We start from the raw sequence: 21,060 nt of genomic DNA on the forward strand, positions 1-21,060 counted from the left end.
AAGCCCTGGAAACTGGTGAGGTCTCTAGAAAATATAATTTTCAACAGTGGCCAGCAGTCACCACTGACCACATATATATATATACATACACACACACANAAATATAATTTTCAACAGTGGCCAGCAGTCACCACTGACCACATATATATATATACATACACACACACATACACACACACACACACACATATATATATACTGGGAGATGTAAACCTACACATTCCTGTGGAGCATGCCAGCTCTTTTAAAATCATTGTGGGGTCTTTCTTTGGGTTGCTTTTTTCTAGTTCTTTGAGGCTGCTGCTGTCTTCAGTGACTTCAAAAACTGTTTTTCTTTCCCCGTGTACTTCATATCTTTCTTTTTCTAGGGACGTTGTCTTGAGCTTTACTAATTCCCCTCATGTTCTGCACAGGGAGTGTTCAATTATGTAATGTCAGGTTTTCTAATGGTTATTCAGTGGGACATGGAGAGCTTGACTTGCAGGTTACCGGGGCTAGCTGTGGCTTATGCCAGTCACGGCATGCTTTCCCAAATGGAGACCTAATATGGAAAAAAACAGCCCGCATGTGTTACATCAGTAGACCCCTCTCCCATATAAAAACCTATGTTTATAGGTAGCCCCATCCAGCTTGACCTTGAGCTTCCCCATGGATCTACCAGCTCTCAGGGCAACCTGTTGTGGTGCTTCATTAGCCTCATTGCAAAAAAGCTTGTTCCTTCTACCCGATCTAAACCTCACAAGCTCACTTGTTTTAGCTGAAACCATTTCCTCTTGTCCTGTCACAACAGACAAGACAAGGCCCTTGGCAACAGGAGCCGTGGAGGAGCACTGGAAGAAACAGGAAAGGCACATGGTGATCAGTGAAGTCTGTGGGAGCTACAGTTTTGTTTCTTGTAATGGATATATAGCGCAGAAGGGATAATTCCTGTCTGTACAAACAAGTCTGGTTTTCTTTGTATAATTCTTGTAGCTATTCAACATTCAGGTTCTGTAACTTGGTATGGCAGGCTGAGATTGAATACAAACACATGGTTTGTTGTTTAATTTCAAAGTGGGCATAGTGTTTAAGTAACCTGGGAAAAACCATTTGTCTGTGATGAGCGTGGCTTCTGGATAGCTGGGTACATTGAATGGGTCAGGAGGTGGAGGAGAGAAGGCAGAGTACATCGGTCAGCACTGAATGCTGGGCTGCTATCAGGTAAGATTACCGGTCTGCTTAGTCAAGCTGTACCCAGCGAACATTGCTCCACAAGAGGTTTGGGTTTTTTAACTGGCAGATTCCCTTCCCCTCTTCCCATGAACTCTGAGGCATTACTGTGTGGTTCTTCAGCTGTTCTTCAATTAAGCCAACATCTGAAAGTTAACTGTGGCCTCACTGTAGGTTTATTGCAGATCAGCCTCTCATCCCTTTCTCTTTCATATGCTGCAGCACAAGTGGAGGTGTTGTCTGCCGCACTCAGAGCATCCAGCTTGAATCCTCAGGAAGAGACAGTGGCCAGCATTGGCAAGGGAACAGACTCTCAGACTGAACTGACCAGCAGTGACCAACAAAATTTTAAGCCTATACTGAGTGATATTGTGCCTTTAATTGGTGACCCTGTTGAGGTAAGAAGTGAGTTCTGTGCTCTTTCTCTCCCCACCCCTAACAGATTTCCATGGCTCCAGGAATAGAGCTGTATTTTGTTTTCGTGCAGTAATTGCAGTTAAACGCTTCCTACTTTGGCTGGCGTTTTGTTGGCTGGTATTGAAACCCAAGCTGCTAAAATAAAATGGGTTTGTTGGGATATTTTTAGTTCTGTTGGTTGTGTTATCTAAGCTGTTGGACTGTGTAGCCCAAAAGCATTCAGGGAGTGGAGGAATGTGGCATTTATTTGGGTACTGCTGCTTATTCTTACATGCAAATATAACAGAACATTGCAAATGTGTTTTAATTACTTAAAAGAACAAAATTCAACCTGATGTTGAGCTTTATTTGCTTCTTTACTGTAGCATCAGTTGTAGTCATTTTTTTTATGCTAACCTATAAAATGATAGAGCAAATGAATCCTCTCTCCTTCTATTATTGGGGGATAACGAGAGTTGTGTTTGCCCAGAGGTAAGTCTTATTTCTGCATGGAATGTGGTGCTGACAGAAAGCTTGTCACTTTTTTTTATATATGTTGTACGTACGTGTTTGGATTTTACTTCCTAAAAGGATGCTCTTAATCTGTCAGTTCCTTGTTTGTTACTGGCACCAAATCAAGGACTTATTTTGCCAGTGCAAGAATATCAAAGAGGTGACCTAGAATTTGGGAATCAAGCTGTGATGTGTTGAGCAAGGGGTCTGTTGCCTCTAGCAGCAAAGAGAGCTCCGATTTTTTGCAGGTGGTTGGTTTTTAGTATTTTGATTTTTGTAGCTAAAGTCAATATGGGGAACAGAAGCTGTAGAAAAATCAGGCTACTGTAATCTGTATTTGAAAGCAGCCATCACAGTTTTTCCACGCAGAGCAAAATCAAACTTTGCTTGTCCTTCTGCAGCTGGGTGGGTTTCTGAAGGGGTTAATGCTGCGTGTTAAAGGGAGTTCCTTTTTTTAATTTAAATAGTCAAAAAGATGCGATAAGGGAGAACAGATGAGTCTTTGGTACACAGGTACAGCCTGTTTGTTGAGTGTGAGATGCCCTGTTCTGTTTTATCCTCGGGAGCAACCATTCTGCTTCTCTTTTAGGTTATATGCTCTCTATATGGCTCAGTAAACAAATGTAAGCTTTGAGAAATCCCTCAACTCATTTTCGTGGTGGATGAGTGTGGGAATCCCCTCTTTTTGGTTGGAGGGAGAAGAGGAGGAAAAGAAAAAGGGAAGGAATAAAATTTGCTCATCTCTGCCTGGCACAGCAGAGAAGTGGGGGAGTGCCAGGAGGAGAGGGGACTTGCATCTGACTCCTTAGACTGGCCTCTTCTCTGTTAGGAGGCACCAGCAATGCTCATCCCAGTGCCACAGGGTTTGTGTGCAGCCCACTGTATGTGATAGAGCTCTTTGGAGCACAACCGCAGAGCTCTTGTTACTCTGTAGGGAAAGAAGATCTCATATAAGAGGCTTTTGTGAAGAAGTTTACAGTCCTTTGCTTGAAAAATCTCACTGTCAAAGTGATCTGAAGAATTCACATAGTTAGATGCTCTTGGAACTTATGTTGACCCTGAGAGCTCACCCTGCAGTGTTTGTGCGTAGATACTTTGGAACGTATCTGGCAAAAAGATCAAATGTCTCTTCCAAATATTCATTACTTGCTTCTTGAAATTCACATGCTGATGACGCAGAGTCCTTTGTATTAGGAGAACTCCAGTGGTGTGACCCATGTGTTACCTACATTTTCCTTAATGCAGTCTCAAAAGCCTCCCTCTCCTATGATTTTCATTCCATAAGAACCAAAGCGGAGCAAACTAAGAGAAGCTTTAGTTTAAAATTTAAAGCAGAAATATTCATTAGTACCCCTTTTGATTTCAGGCTGTACCAAAATTGTATCTGATATTAAGACATGCATTCCTTTAATCTGAGAAAGAGGCCCTGAGGTGAGGGCAGCGCTTCCTGGTGATATTTTTTGTTCAATCCATGCACGTGTTTTGTGCGACTTCTTTCTTTTCCTGTTTTGTTTTTTTTTAACAGGACATGGATTCCACGCTTCACTATATTCATAATGATTCAGATTTGAGCACCAATAGTAGTTTCAGCCCTGAAGAAGAAAGAAAATCCAAAGTACAGGTAAACGAGGGTTACTTATGCTCTTCTTACCAATGTCAGAAAGACAGAGAGATGTTGGAGAGGGTTCGGAGGAGGGCCACTAAGATATCAGAGGGCTGGAGCACCTCTCCTACGAAGATAGGCCGAGGGGGCAGAGCTTGTTCAGCATGGAGAAAAGAAGGCTGTGGGGTGACCTCATTGCAGCCTTTCAGTACCAAAAGGGGGCCTATAAACAGGAGGGGAGTCAACTCTTTGAAAGGGTAGATAACAGCAGGACAAGGGGAAATGGCTTTAAGTTGAGGGAGGGAAAATTTAGGTTGGATGTTAGAGGGGAGTTCTTTACTGTGGGAGTGGTGAGGTGCTGGAACAGGCTGCCCAGAGAGGCTGTGAGTGCCACGTGTCTGGGGGAGGTGTTCAAGGCCAGGTTGGATGGACCCTGGGCAGCCTGGTCTAGTGTTAAATGGGAAGGTTGGTGGCCCTGCCTGTGGCGGGGGTGGTTGGAGCTTCATGATCCTTGAGGTCCCTTCCAACCAAACCCATTCTGTGATTCTGTCAGGTAAGTGAGGTCTCTTCTGTGCTGTCAGTCTCATGCAGACTGTTTCAGTCAGTATTTATGATGTAATAAAATTTCTGTAAAATGTGGCAAACCTCTAAAACAACTGATTTTAAAATACTCAGTGTTTCCAGAGATAATGTGTTAACTCAGCATTTGTTTCTGTTTTAATTACGTATAAGAAGTGGCAGTGCTTTGTGATGTGAGAACAATTCTCATAGATTTTCAGGTTCAAGTTGGATTTTCCATGGAAACTAGTCTGTAATGGAAATAAGGTTATTGAGGAAATGGGGTCTTTAGAATGTTTTGAGTGGAACCACCCCCACCCCATGGCAGCTTTCTGAAGAAAAAGTGTGAACGTGTTTCATTAAACTCCAGCTGTCTCTGTCTTTTTCTTAAAGGAAAGGAATTGGTATTGTTTCTTAGTTCAGTATAACGCCTGCATCCCTGCAGAACCATGGTTGTTTGAGTGGAACCCTCTTACCGCATCTGTGAGCTGAGCTATTCAACAGCTGTATGCTAGGGAGGTATTCTTGTACGCCCCAGTGGACAAAATGGGTGCCTGAGGTGAAGCGGTAGCAGCTGGAGCAAAGTGTGGAAGCCAGCACAAAGAGGTGTTGGCCAAAGTTTAATTTCTCAGTGGAGGGGGAAAAATTGTTCTTCACCAGAGATCTTTTGGTCTCTGGGAAAGCCTTCTCCTTCGTGATGACCACTTAGGGAGGCAGTACTGATGGCCCTTGTGTGTGGTCTCTTCTTTGGAATATGTTGGTGAAACTCTGTACCAAGTATAAAAGCTCTGCATTCTTATTGCAAGACTTTGTTAAATGATTATCTACAGTTGTGGCAAAAAGCGTTCTCACAGCGTTCCTTGGAATTCATATAAACTTTATGAAGGTTAATTGAAAATAAATACCCTTCTCTTGCTGCAGGATGTTGTACCTCAAGCCTTGTTGGATCAGTATTTATCAATGACTGATCCATCTCGCGCACAAACTGTCGACACCGAGATCGCCAAACACTGTGCCTACAGCCTCCCAGGTGTGGCACTTACATTAGGCAGACAGAACTGGCACTGCTTGAAGGATACCTACGAGACGCTGGCATCTGACATGCAGGTAAGGTCAGGGAGCTGCGAATAAAGAATAATGTGAATAATGATCACTTCTCTTGCTGGTTGTTGGGTTGCTTTGCTCTTTAAGCGGAGCTCTCTGTTACTGATGCTATTCAAATAACGAGTTAAAGTATAACTGCCATGTCAGGTGAAGCTGGGGGTGTGTGGTTCTCAAGCAATAAGAAAATGGGGCCATTGGACAGAGTGTGTTTGCGGAGATCGATCTCCAGTGGGAACGTGAGGAAAGGTCCCTGATCTCTCCAGATCTCATGGCAGTGCTTGGGATTCTCATCGGTCAGAGAATTTGGGTTGTGCTGCTGTGTGTGAGCAGACTCACATCCCCGCAGGCACGTCTGGAGCTCAGTGAGTCAGCCTCACGCTGCGACCTGGTGGCCCTTTGATGCTGCGCTCAGTCATAAGGGGATAACATCACTATCACGGTGCAGCATCGCTGTTCTAAAAACAAACCCTGGAAGCAGCAGCACTTTCCTTGTTGCTGGGTGTTGGGGAGGTGGTTCTGTGCACTTCACTGTTGGTTTGCAGTTGTTTCCCAGTCTTCCCTTTCTTCCTTTTTTGGAGATGCTCACTTTTTTTTGAGCATTCTCAGACTACTTCCCCTCTCTTGAACTTGCTGCTTGCTCTGTCAGTGCCACAATTCTTACTGATATGTAGTTAGTAATTTTATACGAGGCCATTGCTCATGTTTTCCAAGCTGTTGTGCAGCCCTTAAAAACAAGCGGCCGATAAATGTAAAACATGCATCAAAACACATTACCCTGTCTTCAGCTCTGTTCAGAGTTTCAGCGCCATTCTAATCCCAATTGAGATTGAATCACCAAACTGGGGTGAAAAAAAAACCACCAGTATCCATGCTTACTGCAAAGTGTTAAAGAAGAGATGATATTCAGCTCTTAAAAGCACTCAGTTTGAGTAGTTACTCAGTTTAGGTTAAGTGAAAGCTCCACTGTTCCTTGGACTCTCTGGGTGAATCTTTACTTATTAGGGTTGGAACTTGATGATCCTTGGTGGTCCCTTCCAACCCAAGCCATTCTGTGATTCTAAAAGATCCCAGCTGAAGTATTGCAGGGTGTCTTTCACTTCTCTTCCCTAAGTTCTGAGTGAAAGAACAATGGTGTGGGACTGATTTAAGCTCAAGAATTTGAAACTGAGCACCTGGGTATTCAGGTAGAAGAAATGACACCTCATCATTGGTCTGGGATTTGTAAGTGTTGTAGTTCTCTGGAGAGCCAGCTGATATATTGACCACCAAGTTAAAATAGACACATCATCTGATCCATCAATAAAATTTATTCTTTTGTTTATCGCCTTATTTCAGTGGAAGGTTCGTCGGACGCTCGCGTTTTCCATACACGAACTTGCCGTCATCCTTGGAGACCAACTTACAGCTGGGGATTTGGTTCCTGTCTTCAATGGCTTCTTAAAGGACCTGGATGAAGTCAGGATAGGTGTGCTTAAACACTTGCATGACTTTCTAAAGGTATGTCTGTATTCTTTTTTGGCCCAGTGAGATCATGCAATTTAGCTTTACTTCTTCGTGTGCACTTATTTAACGTAACAGCAGTGTTATTCTCTATGGGGTGCACAAAGGATATTTGCATTTTATCGTGCCCCCTGGGATTTTATTGATATAAGTGTGACGGAGTTTAGCCCAGTGAGGCAGTGTTATTGCTAAAGGTGAATTTTTAGAAATTAAAACAAGTGTTTAATCAATTGTATTTTAAAGCTCTTGTTCCATCCCTGGATGTTTGTAACCTGGATTTCTTCATATAAATTTGTATTTATTGTTACAGCTTCTTCATCTGGACAAAAGAAGAGAATATCTTTATCAGCTCCAGGAATTCTTAGTGACCGATAACAGCAGGAACTGGCGTTTCCGTGCAGAGCTGGCTGAGTATGTGGTTTTCTGGGTCCTTGTTGTCTCCCTTGCATAAAAATTCCCTGTCGTTGTATATCACTTACAGTAGTTTGAAGTTGAATGTCTTTTCATCACTGTGTTGAAAAACGTTGGTGTTTCATTTTAAAGATTTGGTCGTAAGAGTGTTCTAGTAATTATAGTTGCTGAGTCTGAGTAGGCTGAGCTCATGACCATGAAACCAAGATCTAGAGCAAGCAAGCAGCAGAGCATTAGACTTCATGTAGGATGACTTTGGCATCTTCATGGTCTGGTAGGAGGGATGCCATGGGAGGCAGCTCCAAAAGGCCAAGTTGCTTGGGAAAGCAGATGTTGTTAAGAAATACACCTTCCAAATGAAGGAAAGGTCTGTCTTGGTGCTCAGAAGAACAAGAGTTATTAAGAGCTCTGCTCGGCGAAGAAGGAAACTCGGGACTGAGCCTGAGTGCAAAATGGTCATAGAAGAGGTGAAGACAGGGACGGGGTGTGCAGAAGGTGTTCAGAAACATTACCCAGGCATGCAGGGTTGTATTAGGAAAGCCAAAACTCAACTAGGGCTGAAATTTGTGTGCTGTCAAGGGCAACAAGAGTTTCTACTACTACATGAGCAGAGAAAGAGTAAATAAGGAAAATACAGAGCTGTTGCTGAAGATTGTGGATGGTTTAGTGACGAAAGCAGTCAGTGTATTGAGGGAACAGATTAACCTCCTCTTATGGTCAGCACTCACTAGATCTCATCTGAAGTGCTGTACATTTTTAGGGGGCTACCAGTACAGGAAAGATGTTGATGAACTGGAACAAGTTCAACAGAGGGGACCCTGGGATGGTCAGGGCTGTCAGAAGAGGCTGTGGGACTGTGGCTTGTTCAGCCTGGGTATGAGTTTGGGGACACTAAGAGTAGTCTCAAACCCTATGGGGAGTACACAAAGATGGACTCACAGTGGTGCGTGCCAGGAGGATAAGAAACAGAAGATTTAAAGTGAAATGGGAGATTCAGACTGGAATTGAGGGAAAATTCTCACCCTGACGACAGCCAGGGAGGAGCACAAGCATCCCGGGCAGGCTGTGCAGGCTCCATTCCTGGTGATTCTTAAGAGCTGAGCAGCCAGATCTGTGTGATATCACAGCTGACCCTGCTTGAGCAGGTGACTGGGCAATCCTCTTGAGGTTTTCTACAGATGACTTACCTGTTGCTGCTGGTATGGCAGCATTCGGTTGGCTGCTTGTAGTGTGACATGACACTTTTAACATGCTTTTTACCATTCGTACTCATATCTGCAACCTGCTCAGATCTTCAGCTTGATGCACACTGGAGAAAACCAACAAGTTCTCTATGTGCCCAGCATGCTCTGAAGCAGAGTGTATCGATCTGATTAAGAATTCTACTTGTTTTGATAGGTATCCTCAATCACTTAAGCCACTAGAGTTGCTCTGTAGCTCTGCAGGTTGTCTGTCCAGGGTGCTAGAATGCCTGTGCGCACTATGCTGTCATCCACAGTGGTGCTGCATGTAAACTGTGGCCGCTATTGGGATCCCTGTCTTGGAAGTGCAATTTCAGATCCTTTGCCTCTTCCCCAGTCTTTCATTTGTTGAGCTCACTCAGCATTTTACTATTGTAGTGAGCAAATGACAATTTAACATTTGCAGGTTACCCCTAGCAAAGCTGACTGTGTTGAAGAATAGAAGGTTTTACTTCCAAGTAACTTTATTATGGCTATATTGTATTATGTGGCATAGAGTAGCCTGGGTTGAAAAGGACCACAATGATCATCTGGTTTCGACCCCCCTGCTATGTGCAGGGTCACCAACCAGCAGACCAGGCTGCTCAGAGCCACATCCAGCCTGGCCTTGAATGCCTCCAGGGATGAGGCATCCACAGCCTTCTTGGGCAACCTGTTCCAGTGCATCATCACCCTGGCAAGTGTAATCAATATAAGCAATCAATACTTCCTTACTATTCTAATACCCTCTTTGTTTTTTCTTCCATCTTGCAGGCAGCTGATCTTACTTCTAGATCTGTACAGTGCCAGAGACATCTACGACTACTTGCGACCTATCGCTTTCAGCCTCTGTGCAGACAAAGTGTCTTCTGTCCGCTGGATTTCTTACAAGCTGGTAAAACAATCTAAGTCAATTCAGGGTATCAGACTCCTCAGGATCGGTGGTCAGAAATAATAATTATATTCTTTATCTCTTTTGCATTTCTTCTAGGTTAGCGAAATGGTAAAAAAGCTGTACATGGCCTCAACGTCAACGTTTGTGGTAGACCTCATGAGTGAACTTGTTGAAAAGTTCTGTAGATGCCGCAAATGGTCTGGCAGGCAAACTTTTGTCTTCATCTGTCAGGTGAAACAACTTTGTTCTTGTTCGTATTGTTTGTTTAAAATTATTATTACTACTACTGTTATTTTGATAGGAAGAATTAAGGGGGAATAAGCAGTTGGAAGTACTTAAGTGTCTGTCATTGTTGATTGGTTGTTTGAGATCCTGTTGCCAAAGCTGCATCCTTCAGTGTTGCTTCATATAGGAGCTTGCATGCAGCTTTAGCTTAGCTTAGGTCAGTCTGAATGTCAAACAAACTGAATAAAGAGTCCCTGAATTGGGACTCTTCCTTGCTCAGCACAAATTGGGAATTGGCTAAGCCTGAGTTTTCTCAGCCCTAATTTAGTTCACCGTGTGTGGCTGTGCTGGAAAATATCATATCATGTTATAAAACGTAGTGGATACTGTGCAGTGTATTCATGCTAGGAAGGTTATAAGATCTGTCAGCTCTGATTATGTGTTGGGATTTTGTCTTCACCGTGCTGAAATCTAATGAAATTGCATCTGTCTTCCTGCCAGACTATCAGTGAGGATGACTGCCTGCCCATGGACCAGTTTGCTGTGCATCTGTTGCCACACTTATTACACTTGGCATCTGACAGGGTTCCAAACGTTCGAGTCCTGCTTGCAAAAACATTAAAGCAAACGCTTTTGGAGAAAGGTTAGTGGTCAGAAACAGTTGCACTGGGCTGACTGCATGTCTTTGTATCCCACCACTTTCCTAGAGCCAGCTGGGAAAGATGAAACAGCCTGAGATGTGGGTCATGGTTGCTTTTCCTGTCTCCTTGGGGGTGGGGTGTTACCTTGGCTGAGATAAACTTTAAACCTCATTGTGTCATCAAAGCCATAGTTCTGTAATGCTGGAAAGTGTGAGCTCACGCTCATGGTTTTTCCTGCCCCATTTTTTTCTGAATGAGTGAGGTTGTACGGATTATTTAGGGTACAGAAAGTACGTGTGAACGATGTGCAAGTGTGATTGAAGGAAAAAAGTCCTTCAACGCGAATCTAACAGCTGTTCTCTCACTGGGGTGGAAGAGATGGCTGCTGTTTGTCTTTATGTTTTATGGTAGCGGTGAGAAGGAAGTTTTTCTGGTGTCTGTTCAGGGTGGAACCAGGACATGCTGTGTTCAAATTGCAGACTGTGCTTAGGAAGGGATCCCCAGAGCATGGCAGGTGCCAGAAGAGGCAGCAGTGCTCACATTCCAAAGTACTGTAATGCAAAGTAGCATTTGCAGATTACAGCATTTTGTAAACCAGCAGAGAGTCTGCACTTAAACTACTTCATTTCTGGTCACTTTCTTCCTCAAAATCCATACCCTGGCTCGAGGACTGCCATTCTATCATAGAAGACTTTGGGAACATGAAGTGGTACGACTGAAATGCAGTGTGTTTATCAGGGCACAAAGGATGCCCACTCAGTGAGATGTAGGTTACCGCCAGCTGTCGTGTGTTTGCTGGAGGCTCTGAGTAGGCATATTATGCAGCTACTGTGGATCAGCTGATGTGCAGTGAGTTGTTATCCTGCGCTAACTGTGCCAAGGCTGCCGCTCTTCTTGCTGTCTCTATATCCCATTGAGGCTGTTGTTGTTGTCCTCAATATCTTTGTGTTCCCCTCTTGGATCATACAACTCCATTCCGTATTGCCACTGTGCAAAGCCATCATGCAGGCAGTCCCTGCCTCAAAAACGTGTGTGTGTGTGTGTGTGTGTGTGTGTGTGACAGGGGTGGGGGAGAGATTATGAAAGGCAGATGTAAAAGATGTTTGACCACACGCATGCTCTGTTTGTCTCCTGGGACTTTGAGCCCCGCGGGCGGCATGCTGAGGTTGGCCTGGAGGTGTCTGCTGCCTTCTGTTCCTGTAAGACTTTGGCATTTTCTCTTACAGAGTATTTCCTGAATTCTGCCAACTCTCATCAGGAAGCTGTGGAGCAGACGATTATGGCGCTTCAAATGGACGACGACAGCGACGTCAAGTATTTTGCAAGCATACACCCCGCCAGCACCAAAATAGCGGATGACGCCATGAGCACTGCTTCATCCACGTATTAAACATCTCCCCAACGTTGCTATAATTAAAAACTAAATCTTGAAACAAAACTATCCTCGTGCTTCTGAAATGGTTGGTAGAGGACACAAACCTCTTTGGAAGGAGACATTTCTTGCCAGAATCAACAGGTGGATGTGATCTAAACCTGATTCCAGGGATTTTAGGTCGAGGAAATGTAAACCTACTTATGTCAGCTTGACTTGAGAAAAAAAAAAACACTGCTCAGAGGATTATTTTTGCCACCGAAGCCTTAAATCTTCTGTCTTCCTGAACAAATAAAACTTGAATTGGCAGATCATTTTCATTGTAGAAAGGATGTGATTTCCAGAGACCTGCGTTGTTTCTCCTGAGGAGTTAACTGAGGTATTTTCTGTAGCAACTGATAGGTGAAATGGCTGGAAAGGCAAATCTGTACCAGGACGTAAGACCCGCAGTATTAGCGCTCAGAGTTTTTATCGTTCAAGGACTCGATCTGTGTGCAGCTTGGCACACCCTTAAGCGGGAATAGCTTTCATGTGTGTCAATGGGGAAGGTAAAAATTAGGATTTCTCTTAAGGGCTCAGTGCTAACACTAACCTAGAATTTGATTTTAATCCTTAAATGCAGCATATTGCTGTGCCCATTAGCAGAAAACTTTGCTGAGTACCTGCGTCCTAATTATTTTCATGCTGGTCATGACCTAAAGGAAATTTATTAGCACATATACTTTAAGTCAGGTATTTTTAACTTGATCGTGATCAGCTCTGAGGTGCGACGTTTTTCTTCATTTACTGTACATATCTGTGAGCCTCCTTGGAGTGCCGCAGTCTTTAATCATGTTGTTTAAAGCTGTTGTGATACAAGTTGTTCTCTACTTGTCCAAATAAAATTTAATAAGAAGATTGGAAGCAATCTTGTGACCTTTTTAAGACATTAAAAGAATAAGTTTAAAACTTGTGTCTGTTTTTTTCCCAGTTCCCTTGCTCTGCTGACTGTATGAGGAGAGGGAATTCCATGATGGTTAGGAAGGATTTTGTACTTTGAGATGGTGTGCAGTGCAGCATGGATGCATTTTGGACACTCAGTTGAAGTTTTGCTGGGCTCTCTCTTCGGAAGCCCAGGTTTGCTTGGGGTGGTTTCTGCTGCCATACTAACGTGGTGCTGCATTAACCCAGCACAGCCCAGCATCACCTCTGCTGCCTTCAGGTGTTGTCCAACATTTAGAGGTAAGATAACTTTAAGTTAGAAAAAGTGATATTGGTCTTCAGAAGCTGGTTCTCTTTGTTCTGTATTTGTTCAGTATGCTGGAGGTGCTTCTCAAAGAAGATTGAGGCTACATATCTACATTTGTTCTTTGCTGGTCAGTAGGCAACTTTCAGCCCAAATCAAAGAGGTGTTTGTTTGCATGGGTCTGGCAGCCCATGTAGATCTGGATGTCATGTCAGCTCATCCCATCAGTGCTTTTGGATTTTGCCTTTCAATTCTACTCAACAAGATTCGGATCAGAAGGAATGAGAGCCTGAGATGATGGAAAGGCTGTAGGGTTTGATCTTAGTAGAGGCTGGACTACTTCCAGCTGATGGAACTGCACTGTGAAGTGAGTAAAGGGTAAGTAAGCAAACAGGTTTTTAACCATCTCACAGCTCTCCTTGTTCTCCTTGGCTGTATAACACCACCATCCTGTGTGCCTGTCTGGGCAGTAGAGGATCCTGGTGCTACATGGGGAGAATTGGCTGCATTAGAAAAACACAATATGTTATGTATATTGTGCATTATGAAGCAGATAATCTCAGAACTCCTTTCAAATGGCTGTTGAATTTATTTGCTCGATAAATACAATCCTAACAAAATAAAAGTTAACCGGATCGAGAGATTTTTCTGAGGAACATTAGAAAAATCCGTGACAATTTGAATAGGAATTAATTAATTAGTGTGAAAGAAACGACAACGACAACAAAGTTTAAATATAAAATGTAGGTAAGGAAGGCAAGGGAGAATGCTCTATTTGACATCTGTCATAGCTGACCGCTTCTGCTGTTTATAAACTTCTTTCCCAAGTTTAAAAAAATACTATGCAGTTTTCTATAACATATCAAAGCATTATTTGTACAAAATCAAATCATGGCCAATGCTTCGCAACAGTGCAATTAGATACAGGATTATAACCGCGTCCAACAGGTGCTGAAAATAAATAGCCCGATTAAGAAAGAAGAGCAGCTCTCTGCGCCTGGCCCGTAATGGGGGAGTGGTGCTGACAGAGAGGTGAAACAGGAACGGCCCTCAACTGCCCGCAGGGCTGAAGGCTTCAGTGTGGTGGAGGTGGTAAATAAAGCAGCCACCAGGCTGACATACAACGCCAACCCAAGGCTGCTGGGCCTGGTGCCTCCAGCTGGTGCCGTTCCTTCGGGGCAGCAGCACAGACCTGTCTCACAGTGGGTGTGACGATGGTTAGCGAGTGAGCGGATGCATGAGCTGCACTGCTACACATGAACAGCTCTTGGTGAACGTTTCCATCATACAGAGACATAAATAACATCTGTCAAGTTTTACATTTATTCAGTACACCTTAGAACAAAAAACGAAAGTTGTTTAAGGGCATGTCAGGTAAACGTGATACCCCGCGGTCTCCCACCGCTTCAGCCAACCCAGGATCAATTTAAAGCTCCCACATATATAATCTGCATCAGAAAGGTATCAAAGGCACAAGCAAGAAGTGACGAGGTTAATAAGCAGAAATAATGGTGAATGAGTAGAATCGCAGGGCAAATAATTAGTACGTGTCGGTGCGTTTGCTGAAAATGAGACCTTCAGTTCTGCTCTGATGAATGGAAATAATGGGTTTGGTTTAAAATAAAACTGTTACCAATTCTTGTAAATCACCTGAAGGAAATCTGTCGTGAAATAATCTGATAGAAGCTGGAGAACTCTTCTGGCCTCTCTGTGCTCACCTAAGCCTGATGAGCAGAAGCCACAAGAAGCAGAGACAACAACCTCCAGGCTTAGCAGACAAAGTTCTTTACAGGATGTACACAGCCAGCAGCCACTAGTGCAGTTGGACCCAAACGTCAGTAATTTGCACACGGCAGTTGATGTTACATTACAAATACCCAAGGAGCCTGATCAGATCGGAGTTTCTTTCCTATCTTTGCTTGGCGATGGCTTCACTTGCTGCTCCTTGCTGGCTTTTGGCTGCTCTTTGGCTGCTTTTGTCTCCAGGACCCCGTCCCTTTGCTGCTGTGAAGCACCCCCACGCTTTTCCGCCTCCTCCTCCTCCTGCTGCTCAGACTTGGCTCGCTGCAACAGTCGGAGCTGCACGCGCAGCTCAATGATGGCCTCTCGTTCCTCATGGATTGCTTGGTTCAGGTGATTGTTCTTTATCTTTTAGGTAAGGAAAACACACGTGAGTGCTCCTCAGCCTGGCTGTACCTTGGGAAGGCTGCTACACACAGCACAGCTTTGCTGCTAATACAGCAACAGGGGCTTGCATGCAACAACAATTGAAAAATGAAGAAAAGTTTCATGCCAGGGCAAGACCAACACAGTGTGATCTGTCCCTTATGGGGAAGAATGCCCATTAATCCTAAGGCTCAAGTTGTCTTACCTCCAGCTCCTCGTTCTGCCTCTGTAAATCCTCCAGGATGACCTGCAGCTCCTCCTCATCCTCGCTCTCACTTTCACTCTCTGAAGAATACTCCTCTGTTTCACTCCGGCCGTGCTGCTGGCGACTGGAAGAGAAACAACACCCTGAGATCAAAAACACTTGCTCAAGTTTACCAGGACTGGAGCACATAAAAATTGCTCACGTTCACTAAATAATCTAAAGTGGCTTTGAAAACAAAATCAGGGTTTAGTTTACTTTAATAAATCCATTATTCCCTATGGGGATGTTTTTTTTATGGAGCGAAGGTCCAGTTCCCATTAGATCACAACTTCATTGCTGTACTAACAGAGAATATCCCAAAAGTTGAAAAGATGCTAAGATTTCAATAAAAGGTACCAGCTTGCTAATGTGCCGATGTGCTCAGAGTGATCTTTTAAGTGTGGTTTAGTTCTGCTGCTTCTCCCCTGAGCACATGCCTGGCCAGGGAGCTGAGGCAAGCAGTCTCCCTTTTACCTTTGTATTTCAGCTATCTCTGCACGAAGGCGATCGATTTCTTCCTTCTCTGAGGCTATTTGTCTCCGCAGAAACTGCTCCATGGCCAGCAGTTCTTCTTGCTCCGTTAAAATCTCGTTCTCCTGCAACAAGCAATTAGTTCACTTACAGCCTTGGCTTTATGTTCTATGGGAACACGCGCTGAGGACTGCCCTAATGCTGAGCCCTGGGAAGCAGTGATGCTGTTCCCTGAGCTGTTTTCAGAAGTACTTAGTGTGCTTGCTCGGCACCAAGTCAGCAAGACTTCAGCCCAACTCTAGGTTCAAACCCAACAATGTCTGTTCTGAATCCTCAAGGTGATGCTGTAAATCTCGGGTGAAAGCTCTGGGATAACCCAGAGAAACTACGCTCAAAAACAGGCCTTTGAAGATTAATAGTGAGAGAAAAGTGCAGCGGAGGGAAGATCAAAGCTATTGAGGCAAGCCAAGGCAGGCATGAATACCAAAAGAGCTGCCTTATTTCCTTTGATCAGCAGGAAAAGAGTTAACAGTCCTAACTCTGGTCAGATGCAGAAGTGCCTTCTAAGTATGTGAACAACAAGGCCCACTTGTTGCTGCACACAACTGTGCCTGAACAGCAGCCTGTTCACCTTCAGGCACACTCCTGCAGTCCGTGTGCTTTCCCTGCCTTATTTAGTGCTCAAACAAAGCTTCGGATTTTAACAGAGAGAGTAAGGCCCATTGACGCCCCTTCTGTTTTCCATTGTATTAGAAGGAATAAATACACGCTCAGTAACTCTGACAGATGTGGAACATGAAACTACAGCATACAAACCGATATGCGCTTGCCATCTACCTGTGCAAGCAGAATATTTATAACTTCTTCATTCTCATTCATTTCTTCTTTGGAGACATCCTCCTTGGAAAGGCTGGCAATTTCTTGTGCAATCTTTGTTTCACACTCCTGCCAGAGAAAGAGTTGGGTCAGAACACACGGTGTTAAGCACAGAGTGGACAGGAGCTCTGTCAAACACTGTTTTAGTCACGCACTGTTTTACAAACAGCTGGAGGATGAAGGTGCCGCTCCTCAGCTGTTTAAGAACTGAGATGGAAAATAAAATATTGCACTAAAAAGACTTTCTCAACTCAAGAGTACTGCAACTAATACTGGAAATCTGCAAATTTAATTCTAGAAGGTAACTTAATGTTTCTCTTTAGAATCTGCATGCATGAAGGAAAGCAGAATGAAAGGCTTCGGTGGCAACCACGCTTTCTAAATCCAACTTACAACCCCCAGAGCACCAAAATTCCATACCTGTCACAATCTATGAGCATTAGAAGCCCCCAGTCCACACTTATAGAATCATCTGACACTTGTGGTGCTTTCAACTGCTGGGTTAGGCAGTTAAGGCTGAATGATGCACCCCAAGAAATGGGGACGAGCAGCAAATAACTGATAGCCATGAAACTTGGGCAAGATTTGCTGAAGTTAGGAAATGCTCCTCGGTCATTTTCATCCGTGATCTACATTTGGGCAATAAATAGTAAGCTACTCACTTGTCGCTTGGCTTCTCTTAGCTTCCTCTTAAGAGCTGTTAAAATTCTTTGCACCTCCCAGAGTCTCTCTTCTTTGGATAAATCTTTTATCCCCGCCTGCAAGTCTCGGTGTAAACAGTTCAGTAGGAACTCCTAGAAACATTACCAAGGCAATTAGTGTCCTTAGTATATCAGAGCAAAGGAAAAAATATGGCATTGGCTTCTTCATGACAAAAGGTCTGGAGTTCTGCTTTTCAAAGCACGTGGTGTCCCACAACAGGACAACTGTGGTATAATTACACTCTTAGGAACGTTTACTGCTGAATTTATCAAATCCAGGACAAAACCAAACAAAACAACTGAAGTATTCACCAACCTGTCGCCTGATTTCTTCTTTGATGCTTTCCTGTGTCTCTGGAAGTGCTGGCATAGTCGCCATATTTGACCAACGAAGAGGTTTTGTTACCTGTTTCAGGGTCACATTCCCAAAGAACTCTTGAACGTGTGTAAAAAGTACATACAGGACACGGTTGCTGATCTGAAAGAAAGGGCATGGGAGTAGTTCAGATGATTTCTTCACATAATCTGCACCTGTGAAGCACAGTATCTTTCTCCAGAAGTGCAACGACCTTCCATCACTCACAAATACATTGAATGGTTTGGGTTGGAACGGATCTTTAAGATCATGTTGTTACAACCCCCTGCTATGGGCAGGGACACCTCCCTCTAAACCAGGTGGCTCAAGGCCACATCCAGCCTGGCCTTCAATGCTTCCAAGGAGGGGCATCCACAACCTCATGGGACAGCCTGTTCCAGTGTCTCACTATCCTCACAGCAAAGAATTTCTTCCTAATATCTAGTCTGAATCTACTCTCTTCCAGTTTAAAGCCATTTCCCCTCATCCTGTTACTACCTGCCCTTATAAAATGTCCCCTCCACAACTTTCCTGTAGGTCCCCTTCAGGTACTGGAAGGCCACTGTAAGGTCCCCCCAGAGCCTTCTTTTCTCCAGGCTGAAGAGCCCCAACTCTCTCAGCCTGTCCTCATAGGGGAAGTGCTCCAGCTCTCTGACCACCTCTTTCTTTTTGCTCATGCAAAGGTGGAAGTGGTAGCAATAGGTAAGCAGGAGCACCAAACATTCTGTGCTATGGATGGGCTGCCTTCTCTCTTCTCCCAAAACTTCAGTATTTTCACCAACTTCTCTCTCAGATTCAAAACAGTTTAAAAAAAAATGGCTTGAAAGGAGCTGTTATCGTATTCCTTGCTTTAAAATGAGACAGAAGCAAATATTTATTCAGATGCTATGTCTTCCATTAACATTTAAAAACGCATCCTGAAAGAAGGATTGGAATTCTGTATACCCAAGTCATAGAATCATAGAATTACCCAGGTTGGAAAAGACCTTGAAGATTATCAAGTCCAACTGCACCCTAACCATAGTACCCTAACTCTAACAACCCTCTGCTAAATCATATCCCTGAGCACCACATCCAAATGGCTCTTAAACACATCCAGGGATGGCGATTCAACCACCTTCCTGGGGAGCCTATTCCAGTACATAACTACCCCTTCTGTAAAGAAGTTCTTCCTAATATCCAACCTAAACTTGCCCTGGCACAACTTGAGGCCATAAGTCATCACTGCATCAGCAAGATCTGTTTGCAGTACAGGGTTCAGTGGCTTGATAGTAAAATTAAGCAACAGAATAGTCTTCACTGAGTCATCACTGCATCAGAAACACAGAAATCCTACATCCGCTTGAATTAGCAGATTAATTCAATGTTGAATTACTTGTGCTCACGGAATAAAAAAGCCCAGTAAGCAATCTTTGCACTGTTTTCATAACAGCAGATACAAGACTAATACTATGCAAGCTCACCTTCAGAAAGTCTTCCCCCTCCCTACTTTCTGTGCATTTTATGTTCTCAAAGTATAAAGAAGAGATTTAATTCAGCTTAATTGTATCAGACAGTGCCTGATTCACACATGCAAGAGAACTCCTATGAAGAAACCTTTCTTGTGCTGACACTCTGCTCTAGCACCTGTGTGAGGCACATACCTGGACAGTAGGGCTGAGCACTATAGAAATATTCTGGATGTTCATTTTTGTTTCCAGTTCCTTTGCGATAACGTGGTCCATATGCACAATGAGCCAAGAAATGAGGAGATGGTTACACTCCGGCAGCTCTTTCAGCAGCCTCTGGCACTCCTGGACTTTCTCAGCTTCTGTGCTCTTTCCACAAGCATCTTCAAAGCGGGGCATTAGCTCTTTGGTAAGCAAGTTTTCAGGCAGTTCACGTAGGTACTGCTTCAGCAAGCTGGCTACTGTATTGGGCTCATATTCTTCCAGGTTGGGAGATTCTTCTCGGTCATAGGCTGCTTTGAGCTCATCGACTTTTGACTTTATTCCTGAAAATATTTAAATAAAGAATTAAGATGATTTTTCAGCTCTACATATATAATAGTTGTAATACTCTTATTTATTTATTTCTTTGAGAAGCTCTTCTCCTTACAAATTAAACTAATTGAAGAATAGCTTTTAAAGATCATTCACATGTGACAAAACTGCAACTCAGGATTAACATGGTCACTGTATTTAAAAGCACTGACCTCAGAGCTTCTGCCTGACATCCAATCTAAGCCTTCACTCTTTGAGTTTAAAACCACTCCTCCTTGTCCTATCACTGTTCACCCTTGTAAAAAGATGATTCCCCTTGTTGTTTCTCTCCATTTAATTTCTCCCAAGTTGTTCCATAACAGCTCTCAACCAAACAGCAAGTATGTCCTTATCAACTCCAATACTGTGCAAGAAATTCTAAACGTGAGCCTTCCTCTGTGAAACCAAGCCCACACAGTTTAGTTTTCAGGTTTTCAGCTGGAGAAATCTCACACAGCATTTTGGTTTGAGGCAATGTATGAATAAACACGGGGAAGTTCTTCACTAGGAGAGTGGTTAGGCCCTGGAACAGGCTGCCCAGGGAGGTTGTGGATGCCCCGTCCTTGGAGGTGTTCAAGACCAGGTTGGACAGGGCTCTGGGCAACCTGATCTAGTAAATGTGTATGTTTGGTGGCCCTGCCAGGCAGGGGGGTTGGAACTACATGATCCTTGAGGTCTCTTCCAACCCGGGTCATTCTGTGATTCTGTGTGTGAAACAGGTGTTCATGTAATTATTCAGACTTGCCAGTATTTTTGCACAGTGTTTTTACAACTCAGTGACATTCAAATCTTCCTCAAGTCAGAAAAGTTTCTTTCTTAAAGCTCAAACACCCATTTGGCTTTCAGTGACTTACTGCACTGCCATATGTTGGCTCTGGTACAATAAACAAAGCTGGGTGCACCCAGCCCACGGTAAATGCCAGCTAAAATGTGCTCTATTTCATGTCCCAATAAGTTACTCATCACAAGTGCTGGTACAGTGCTAGGCCGTTGTCATTCAGAGCCCTCAATTTAAGTACTCTCGCACACACCAGAGGGTGCTATTGCACTGGAGAACACCTGGATGGTACAAACATCAAAAACACCTTATGGAAAACAAACCTCCCGTGAACATCCCAACTCAGCCTGCCCTGAAAATAATGTACTGCCAGAATGGTCTCACGGGTGAGACTAAGAAACTGCTGAGCATCCCTACCAAGTACCATGCAGACCATCAGCATAAGGACAGCTGAATGAAGACGTTAGCAATTGTTTGATCACTGCTCTGCAGCACTGCTAATAACTTGTTCCGAGTGCTTTCCCCCAAGTTCCTTTTCTCACTTGTTTCTGCTCCCTTGAACGTGCACACTGAAAC

The 21,060-nt window shown here is 43.8% G+C and overlaps 2 protein-coding genes across 13 annotated transcripts in view; one reads left to right on the plus strand and one right to left on the minus strand.

Annotated features, from left to right (window-relative positions):
* The window catches only part of PPP4R1 (protein phosphatase 4 regulatory subunit 1), a 53,674-nt gene extending 41,079 nt beyond the window's left edge, over positions 1-12,595 (plus strand). For 8 of the 10 annotated variants that reach the window (XM_015855260.2, XM_015855263.2, XM_015855265.2 and 5 more), the window contains 9 exons: positions 1,432-1,607; positions 3,644-3,739; positions 5,201-5,386; positions 6,719-6,880; positions 7,194-7,294; positions 9,289-9,409; positions 9,506-9,640; positions 10,136-10,277; positions 11,502-12,544. In XM_015855260.2, the coding sequence (XP_015710746.1) occupies positions 1,432-1,607; positions 3,644-3,739; positions 5,201-5,386; positions 6,719-6,880; positions 7,194-7,294; positions 9,289-9,409; positions 9,506-9,640; positions 10,136-10,277; positions 11,502-11,665 (1,283 nt within the window). In that variant the 3' untranslated portion in view covers positions 11,666-12,544. Of the gene's footprint in view, positions 1-1,431; positions 1,608-3,643; positions 3,740-5,200; positions 5,387-6,718; positions 6,881-7,193; positions 7,295-9,288; positions 9,410-9,505; positions 9,641-10,135; positions 10,278-11,501 lie in introns of all 10 variants that reach the window. The other 2 variants (XM_015855258.2, XM_015855259.2) reach the window with 1 other exon arrangement.
* Positions 12,596-13,438: 843 nt separating this feature from the next.
* RALBP1 (ralA binding protein 1) overlaps positions 13,439-21,060 on the minus strand; it is a 28,534-nt gene continuing 20,912 nt past the window's right edge. For all 3 annotated transcript variants that reach the window (XM_015855269.2, XM_015855268.2, XM_015855272.1), the window contains 7 exons: positions 19,329-19,678; positions 17,647-17,808; positions 17,292-17,423; positions 16,591-16,698; positions 15,757-15,878; positions 15,244-15,367; positions 13,439-15,020 (listed from right to left, as the gene is read on the minus strand). In XM_015855269.2, the coding sequence (XP_015710755.1) occupies positions 14,763-15,020; positions 15,244-15,367; positions 15,757-15,878; positions 16,591-16,698; positions 17,292-17,423; positions 17,647-17,808; positions 19,329-19,678 (1,256 nt within the window). In that variant the 3' untranslated portion in view covers positions 13,439-14,762. The remainder of the gene's footprint in view (positions 15,021-15,243; positions 15,368-15,756; positions 15,879-16,590; positions 16,699-17,291; positions 17,424-17,646; positions 17,809-19,328; positions 19,679-21,060) is intronic.

The sequence above is a fragment of the Coturnix japonica genome, chromosome 2 (assembly GCF_001577835.2).
Source record: "Coturnix japonica isolate 7356 chromosome 2, Coturnix japonica 2.1, whole genome shotgun sequence".
NCBI classification, from domain to species: Eukaryota; Metazoa; Chordata; class Aves; order Galliformes; family Phasianidae; genus Coturnix; species Coturnix japonica.